The following is a 9,092-nucleotide window of genomic DNA, read 5'->3' as shown; positions in this document are numbered from 1 at the left end:
GCCGGGCACAGAAGTCACTGGCTTGCAACCACTGTGGCTAGATTCAGTTTTCATTACAATGTGGTAAATCACGTGAAAACTAAAACCAAAATCAAGCCTTATTTTTTCTGTTTGTGGATTTCTGTCTCCTTTTTATCGTGCGCATGCGCATACAATGCCGCTGCACCCGCTCTCACAGAGCGGCCTGTATTATGTGTAATATTCACACAAATTAGCTCATTGATGATAAGTAACCGCAGCTACAGTGTTGGAAATGTATAGTCTGTGGTGACTTTATGACGCTAGTGGGATTTTTACATTGTGCTGTAGGCCTGTGTAGCCTCTGTGTGAAGACTCTGTGTAAAGGTATGTAGCCTATTTAATAACTCTCAGCATTTTCTGTGTGTGTGAGCTTCTGCTCCTCTGGTGAATGAGCAGTGCTGGGCTCATTTTGGTGAACTGATGGACTTAGTAATAGAAAACTGATCTTATAGGTATTTCTCCACTACTAAAGTAGCTTCAACCAGGCATTGCCACTAGATGGAGCTGTATGGCATGAACATGTTGAATCAAAGAGTCAGAAACCAAGCCTTTACTGTTACAGGCTATAGATGCTACAGTTTATTGTCATCGTTACTGTTCATACAACTGCATCATAGACAGTCTGCACTGCATTTCACACACCTGTGTAGATGAAAGACTCTGTGGGGTTTACTTCAGAAAGTTTCTATTTGTGAGAAATTCTGTTGGGCTGGGTCTGACGTAGGCCTACGTTCACAGCAGGCAGGCATCTGTCATGGACCTGACAGTGAAGGAGGTTAGGTCTATAGGCCTGTCTCTGATTATCATCTGTTAGTAGACTGATGTTCTTTCACTCATTGAGGGTAGTATTATATTTAGACTACATCTTGTGCTGCCCCTTATTGTCCAATAGAAAGCAAATGCAACCTACTGGTCATCATCCTCGCTTTCATCAGAGATGAAGGAGGTCACACAGGCATCAGATCCACACTGCAGGGAGTTATAGAAGTTACACATCAAAACTTAAAAACTTAAAGCTAATTTGTGTGAATATTACACATAGTCCAGGCCTTTTGTTATCGCTGTTGAACTGACAGTTAATTTCGGCCATAAACACTAATTCCTTCTGGCTTTGTGGGGGCAGGCACAGTGCTCACTGTCTGCGCATGATAAAGAGTCAGAAATCCACCAACAGGAAAAACAGAACAAGGCTTGTTTTCTGGTTTTGGTTTTCATATTTGGTTTCTCACTTGATTGTGAAACCAACAGAAATGTTCAGTGGTTTTCCTTTGTCCACATTTAGGAAAAATGAAACTGAACCATTTTCAGGTTAAATGGATCGAATAATTCATGGACCAATATGACTCAGAATGAAGTAGACTTTTGCTCAGATTTGTTTTTCTATGATGCAGCTTCTGTGTGAGAAAGAGGGAATGAATTCAATCAACAGAATCTTTGACTGTAGAATGAAATGCTTTTATGTCATTTACAATACTGACTTTCAATTTTTACTTTACCCCTTTTTGTGGCTGCCTTCTGAACATGGTACAGCACCGATTTGAAGTTGTTGCATTTTCTCATTTGTAAATTATAAAGAGTCAGAAATCCACCAACAGAAAAACAGAACAAGACTTGTTTTCTGGTTTTGGTTTTCATATTTGGTTTCTCGCTTTCTCATTTGTAAATTATAAAGCTTTTTATTCCAAACCTCAGAGGAATTTGTTCTTAATTGAATTTTTCCATTAATCATCACATTTTCCAGTTCATGGGTCAATTTGAAAATGAGTGAATGAACCAACTCTACAGACACCTGTAAGGTGGACTAGAGAATTCAAATAAAACCTGGTGAATAAGAAGCATCACTCATTTTTTCCTCATCACATCAGTGACCTGTTCCTCTCTTTGTCCCTCCAGAGCTGCCACAGCAACATGTCTGTAAGAAGGAGGAGGTTCTTGATGACCAGCAGCTCTGGAACCAGGAGAGGAACTCCAGTCTGGACCAAGAGGACCCAGAGCCTCCACAGATTAAAGAGGAACAGGAGGAGCTCTGCAACAGTCAGGAGGGAGAGCAGCTTGGACTGAAGCAGGAGACTGATCCCTTTATGTTGACTCCTACTTATGAGGAAAGGGACCACAGTGAAGCAGAACCAACCAGTGACCAGCAGCTCCTCTCTCCCAGCTCTGCTATAGCTGAGAGCCAGGATCAGGAAGGAAGCCAGCATGGAGACTCAGGATCAGCCAGTCACAGTAGCAATGTGGACAACTCTCCCCTGTCAGAGACTCAGTCTAAACCTCCCACAGGTAAAAAGTCTGTAAAGTGTGACACTTGTGGTGGAAGTCTGATTTGGATAGACATTTCAGAATCCATACGGGTGAAAAGCCGTATTGTTGTCAAACCTGTGGAAAAAGCTTTGCACAACGGGGAAGCTTGGTGGTCCATACGAGAATCCACACAGGTGAGAAGCCATATTCTTGTGAAGTATGTGGGAAAGGTTTCACAGAAAATACTTGCAGTCCATGTGAGGATTCACACAGGTGAGAAACTGTATGTTTGCAACACATGTGGGAAGGGTTTCTGGCGGTCCTCACAACTAAAAGTTCATTTAGGAACCCACACAGGTGAGAAGCCATAGTACTGCAGCAGCTGTGGTATAAGCTTCTCTATGAAATCAGATGTGAAAAGACAAGAAATCATTTGTACAGTGGAGTCCAGGACCCGTTTTCGGTCAGGATTCTATGTTTGGAAAGTGCTGATCCACACGTTTATGACTGAGCAACACCAGCAAAGCTTTACTATGAATCAACACTTCCCTCATCTGGTTAAAGCATGTTAGGTCTCTCACCCAAAACATGTGTTACCCAAATGACCTGTAAAGTTTTCAGTTCCAAAATGTTTTGGAGTTATACTGTGTGTTATTTGACTGTTTGTTTTAAACTAACATAAAGTTACCAAGTTACCACCATAGTAGTTCAGATTATAACTACTGAGAAACTCTTTCTACGTCCACTTGCTGCCAGTTAGTTGAAATGTACATGGGGAGACAGTAATATTAGTAATTATATAACAAGCCATGCCTGAACTTAAAATATGACACATTTCACAGTGTGAAATGTTTAATGTTGGTGTCTTAATTAAATTATATTGATATAATTTGATTGTATTGACTTAAATGTGTTTATGTAAGATCACTGTAGATGTAGATTTTTTTAATCTAACCAAATGGGCCTTCACCAAAACAAGGAAGAGGCCCAACACCAACAGGGAGAAACCAGAAACAAGAGAGGACAACACTGTCATCACTTATGTGGCTGGTTTATCAGAGAAGTTAAAAAGGATCTTTTGCAACCACAATATCACAGTCAACTTTAAGCCAGGGAACACCCTGCGGCAAAGACTGGTCCACCCGAGGGACAAAACACCCAGACATAAACAGAGTGATGTGGTATATGCAATTAAGTGTAGTCAGGAGTGTAACAACTTGTACACTGTTGAAACTAAGCAGCCGCTTCACAAACGCATGGCCCAACACAGGAGGGCCTACCCCAGTGGACCTGAGTCAGCAGTCCACCTCCACCTGAAGGACAAGGGACATTCTTTAAAGAATAGTGAAGTCCAGATCCTCTCCAGAGCCATTAGGGCACATTGTTGGGCATCAAAGGACTGAAACACCACCTATGGGGATAAATATCTCCGACTCAATGCCAGTCGAGCAGAACTGATGAAGCCTCTTGGATGAGAGGTGAAACGTCTTCGACCTAAAAACCTAGTCCAGGCGAAACGTCTGTGACCTTAAAAGTTTTTTCAGCTTACTATGACCTGGATGACTGAGAATCTGCACGGACACTTTTAGTTAGATTTCTTAATTTGTTAAATGAAGTTTAAGTCAATAATTTCATGAATTATCAGTAGCCCCTTACACACTGCCTTTTCGAGACGGGATTGGTGAGCCTTGTCTTGTCAAGCAGTAAATAAAACCAGAAATAATTTTAATATGACATTTTTTTTATACTGCACCCATTATTGTGATCTATTTATTACAGGGATAAAATTGCCATTTTCACCTATAGGCCCACTCTCAATAACCCATAATGTCAGCTTTATGTATTGGCGATTTAACAGAGTGCAGTTGCTAATCTTGCCCCTCACTTCACACTTAGTAACCCATCATGATAATGGAAAGACATGTTTGTTTGTTTGTTTGCTTTCAGATTTTCATCTTTAATAAATCTGCAGTCTCTCATGTACAAAAGTGTCAGTCCCTTTGCTGTGGCACAAATGATTAGAAACAAGATCTCAGGTCAGTCTACCCTGATGTCACTGCACCATGTTCAGAGGAAAAATAAACCAATGCAACACTAAAATATTATTAAAATTCAGGATTGTGGATTAAATAGCCTATCACTCCCAAGTATAAAGTGAAAGTTGCTTTTAAGTGAATTTACTCCCTGTTGCTTATTCATTACATTTTTCATTTCATGTGTCGGCTGGAACATGACTGTACAATGCCCACTACAGGTTCAGTGTCATTTTTACGATGGACTGGAAAACTAATAATCTGGTAAGAAGCCAGGTTCAGTTGTTAAACGGTGCTGCTGTTGATAAATGTGATGCTTCATTCACTCAGTCATTCATGGATGATTTACTTGGATTTAATTGGGCTACATCACCACAGTAACATATGCTGCACAGATAACCTGCTCCAGAGTGGGTTGACTTCACAGAATCGGATAGAAACCTGTCAACAGCCTGACCGCTGACCAATCAGATCACTGGAAAAACTGATCATTCCTACAGGATCCCGACAGGGCCAAAAGAGCTTACATTATTGTGATAATTAATACAGAGGAAAAGACATGGATACTGTTAAGACCTTTGAGTCAGTCATAATAGTACATTTAGTCAATCAATTTTTTTACACACACGCACATTATAAATGGAAACAACAGTAAAAAATAATTTTTGACAGGTTTGCCACAATACAACAGGCCTAAATTAGCCTATGTTTAACTGTTTGTCTGGTGACACTTGCTTTGCCTGTGATAATATATCAGTGGTTGATGTTCTTCTCAAGATATTTTGTAAAGCCGGTTTCTGTATCAGCCAGTGTATAGCCATTACTATATATGTTTACTTTGTATATGCTTGCTGACAGATCATAGCCTGCTTTGCTAGTAAATAAAAGAGTTGGTGTTTGCTACTTTACCATCAGTACAATGTTTACTGTATAAATCTGGCTTTGCTCTGAGCCAGTGCACAGCCGCTGTTCTATGTGTGTACACCCCGTATATTTTGTATGTTTAAGTAACCTACATGATTATTTTGCCTTTCACAGAGAAATATTTTACTGTTTGCTCATCAAAGTATACAGCATATTTTTGTAATCACATAGAAAAATGCACAACCAATTTTACAGTAGATATATAGAATTTATACTGATCTCTTACTGTGCATACTGTGTGTCTTGTCATTGCCACAGCTATGATGTTGATCATCATCAATATTGAACTTGAAGATGACACTGTCACGTTGGTAATACTTTGATTCTGTTGAGTGGTTTCTTGACAACTATTTTTACTGTGCTGTATGAAATTATACACATAAAAGCTTGAAATGAATTGAAAGACAATGTCTTACAGGGACAGTTTCTTCCCCCAGGCTGTCACCTGGATGAATACTTAACCAAAGACAGTATGACTGGACAATAACCCTCAGTATAATACCTGTGTATATATACATTGTACAGATTATACAGACTCGTACAGGTCTCTAGTTCCTAAGTACTGTTTTATCCCTATTTATCTCATTTCAATGAAAATTCCTTTGTTGTCTGCATTGTTTACTGTCTGTTTATACTGCTTTTTCTGCATTGTTTGCACTGTTTGTTAATGTTAATACTGCTGTTTTTGTTATATTACACAGCCATATGCTGGTTTACTGTTTGCACATTGAGAGCCGATGTACCAGAGACAAATTCCTCGTGTGTCCGTCACACCTGGCCAGTAAAGCTGATTCTGATTAAACTATTCATCAAACAAGTAAATTAATAAAAGCCTCACGTCGAGAACTGTTACAAAGATGTAATATGTGTTTGTCAGTTGAAAGTTTGGTGTGTTTTTAACCTTAAAGCGGAAACAAAGCTGCCTCGTGTGCACCGACGGTGGGACATCCGGCGGAAGTAAACAAAACGCTAGCAGCGTTGGCTCTCTGGATGTGTGACGTTAGTTGAAGGTGTTGCCGTAGTCTTATTGCAGTTAAATCTTTCATTCGTAACAAATCAACAATGTCTTCAGTTCAGCATCTGAGAGAGTTCGTCACCGAGCGACTAACTGCTGCTGCTGAAGAAATATTCGGAGTCTTTGAGAAAACTATCGTCGAGTACGAGGAGGAGATCGAGCGACAGCGCAGACTGCTGGATATCGTTTGGAAACCAGAAATAAGGCTCCACAGGCCAGGTCTGTAAAACCTCGATTCTCTTAACAAAGCTAATTGGAAAATGTCATATATTATCCAAACCGATCAAATTAGTTTTATTTGCTCAGATTTCTGAAGTTAACATCTTATCCAGCCATATTAAGCCAGACAACACCGTTGTTGTGTCTATGCGTACCCCCCGGATGCTTTCCCCCTGTTTAGAACTGTTTTTACTGTAGCGCCCTTTCTCCGAGGTTAGGTATTGGGAAAGGTTTGGGTTGCGGTTAGGATGTAACACTTAGCGTTTTTTCACACTTGGTCCCTTTTTAAATGAACCGAACTCAGTCCTCTTGAAGTGGATCAAAAAGGGACCCAGTTCTTCTTGTGTTCACACTTTGAGATTATTTAAAAGAGGACTCTGTTCACTTTCTGGTCCACTTCAGCTCTGATGGGGCATCAGTCCTCTTTCTTGTCATACTATGGCTACTCTGGAGCTCTCAGACCTTTACCACATTGGCATGTGGCTTTTATGTCAAAGGATTCACCACTTTGTCTCATTTTGTTGCATGTGGTAAAGTACTTTTGACATAGTATCCTTCATTTTGATGCAGCACTGCAGTAGAGTCCTAATGAATCTTCTCACTCTCATATCAGCTGAAAACTGAAGGAAAACTTTAGCGTGTCTGTGCTCTGTAGACAGCTGTAGTTTAATGTGTTCTTTGTTATATATCTGGAGTAGTTTTGCCCTTGCACCAAACTACTCACCCGTAAGAGTATCTTCAAGTTTTAACAGTAATACTCCTGATACTGTTTAACACTCCGGTCCTTTACTCCTGTCAGTTGTTTTGGGGGGTTTGTTTTGTTTGTTTGTTTAAGTAAAAAAAAAAAAAAAAAAATTAGGACAGAATTAACATTGATTTATTTTGTCATATTTACATTTAGTGTTCTTTAGTAGCAAATTGCATTAGCATTGTTTTGTGATTAATGAAATGTAATAACTGAACACAAGATTTTTTTTCTTTGACAGTAGGCTGCTTTTACTGTGAGGTGCCTCCAGCTCACAAATCACCAAATCCGCCCCTGCTCTGTGAAGTGAAACTAATCTTCTGAGCAACAGGTCACATGATGCTTTGGCCATTTTAGACTGAATTTATGAACAAACCCACACGATTCAACTGGCTAATGGTTATTATAGTAATTTAGTTGATTTTGTGCATGGACTCAAGGCTGCTTAAATACATAACATATCTGGGCAAGGAGAGATGCTACGAGCTATTCAGTGGAAAACTGCATTTCTCCATGATGAATATTCGCTAGATATTTCTGGTGTTTCTACCTGTACATGCAAAAGACTAGAAGCAAACCTGGAACACTTTGTGTTCACAGTGCACAGATTAACTGAACCTCACCATACTTGAAACGAACCGAACCGAGACCACCTCCTGACCTATAATCACCTTTTCATCAACATGAGCCTTTTTGATGTAATAGCATATGTGCAGGCGGCTGTGAGGCAGTTGCACTGAGGCCGTCTGCAAAGTGCAACATTGAAAAGAGGTACAACAAAAATATTCAGTACCTTCATTTCCAGACGCTGTTTTACAAATCAGGTGTTGTGGTATAACTAACAGGAGACCTGTGATATGTGAAGGGATTTTGACTCCCCTTTTTGTCACTGGCTGTGAGCCAGCTTGTGACGGTGACACTACCACACCAAGAGTCAACATTATTGTAGTATCTCTTTGGTATTGCATTAGATAGATGGTCCCTGATCACTCGTCTTGTTCATTGTGTGTGTATTTCTGTAAAAAAAAAAAAAAAGGCATTGTCTGATTTGGGCAGCACGGTGGCACAGTGCTTAGCACCATTGCCTCACTGCGAGAAGGTTCTGGGTTCAGGCCCCACCCGGGACCTATCTGTGTGGAGTTTGCATATTCTGCCCGTGCTTGCGTAAGTAAGTAAGTACATTTTATTTATATAGCACCTTTCACAGACAAGGTCACAAAGTGCTTTACAAAGTCAAAAGATAAAAAGAGATAAATAATATACATAAGCCTAAAAGTACTCACATAGCACAACACAATTTATGGGTTCTTTCCAGGTACTCCGGCTTCCTCCCACAGTCCAAAGACTTGCAGCTTAGGTTGATTGGTGTCTCTCAATTGCCCATAGGAGTGTGTGTGCGTGTGTGTGGTTGTTCGTCTATGTGTTAGCCCTGCGATGGATTGGCGACCTGTCCAGGGTGTACCCCACCTTTGCCCGATTTCTGGCCAGGATTGAAATGTTCATTTTCTGTTTTATTTCCTTTTGAATTTTGGTTAAAATAATCCTCCATATGCTCCCTTGGTCCCTCCAGAGCTGCCACAGCAACACATTTGTCAGGAGCAGGGGGTTCTAGGTGACCAGCAGCTCTGGAACCAGGAGAGGAACTCCAGTCTGGACCAAGAGGACCAAGAGCCTCCACAGATTAAAGAGGAACAGGAGGAGCTCAGCAGCAGTCAGGAGGGAGAGCAGCTTGGACTGAAACAGGAGACCGATCCCTTTATGTTGACTCCTACTTATGAGGAAAGGGACCACAGTGAAGCAGAACCAACCAGTGACCAGCAGCTCCTCTGTCACAGCTCTGCTGTAGCTGAGAGCCAGGATCAGGAAGGAAGCCAGCATGGAGACTCAGGATCAG

At 40.7% G+C, this 9,092-nt stretch overlaps 3 protein-coding genes across 3 annotated transcripts in view; all 3 read left to right on the top strand.

Annotated features, from left to right (window-relative positions):
* Positions 1-5,542, top strand: part of LOC109974926 (zinc finger protein 239-like) — a 21,725-nt gene extending 16,183 nt beyond the window's left edge. The window contains exons 2-4 of the mRNA XM_020625379.1: positions 1,915-2,055; positions 2,191-2,301; positions 5,478-5,542. Coding sequence (XP_020481035.1) covers positions 1,915-2,055; positions 2,191-2,301; positions 5,478-5,542 — 317 coding nt within the window. The remainder of the gene's footprint in view (positions 1-1,914; positions 2,056-2,190; positions 2,302-5,477) is intronic.
* Positions 2,119-9,092, top strand: part of LOC109974943 (gastrula zinc finger protein XlCGF8.2DB-like) — an 8,622-nt gene continuing 1,648 nt past the window's right edge. Inside the window, exon 1 of the mRNA XM_020625412.1 lies at positions 2,119-2,331. The gene's annotated coding sequence lies outside the window, so the exon portion shown is untranslated. The remainder of the gene's footprint in view (positions 2,332-9,092) is intronic.
* The window catches only part of LOC109974946 (uncharacterized), a 9,115-nt gene continuing 6,211 nt past the window's right edge, over positions 6,189-9,092 (top strand). The window contains exons 1-2 of the mRNA XM_020625420.1: positions 6,189-6,453; positions 8,769-9,092. Of these exons, the coding sequence (XP_020481076.1) occupies positions 6,282-6,453; positions 8,769-9,092 (496 nt within the window). The 5' untranslated portion in view covers positions 6,189-6,281. The remainder of the gene's footprint in view (positions 6,454-8,768) is intronic.

This window comes from Monopterus albus, unplaced genomic scaffold, assembly GCF_001952655.1.
Source record: "Monopterus albus unplaced genomic scaffold, M_albus_1.0 scaffold354.1, whole genome shotgun sequence".
In the NCBI taxonomy this organism is placed as follows: Eukaryota; Metazoa; Chordata; class Actinopteri; order Synbranchiformes; family Synbranchidae; genus Monopterus; species Monopterus albus.
The sequence above is the reverse complement of the archived record's forward strand: the minus strand, read 5'-3'. Positions and strand labels throughout refer to the sequence as shown.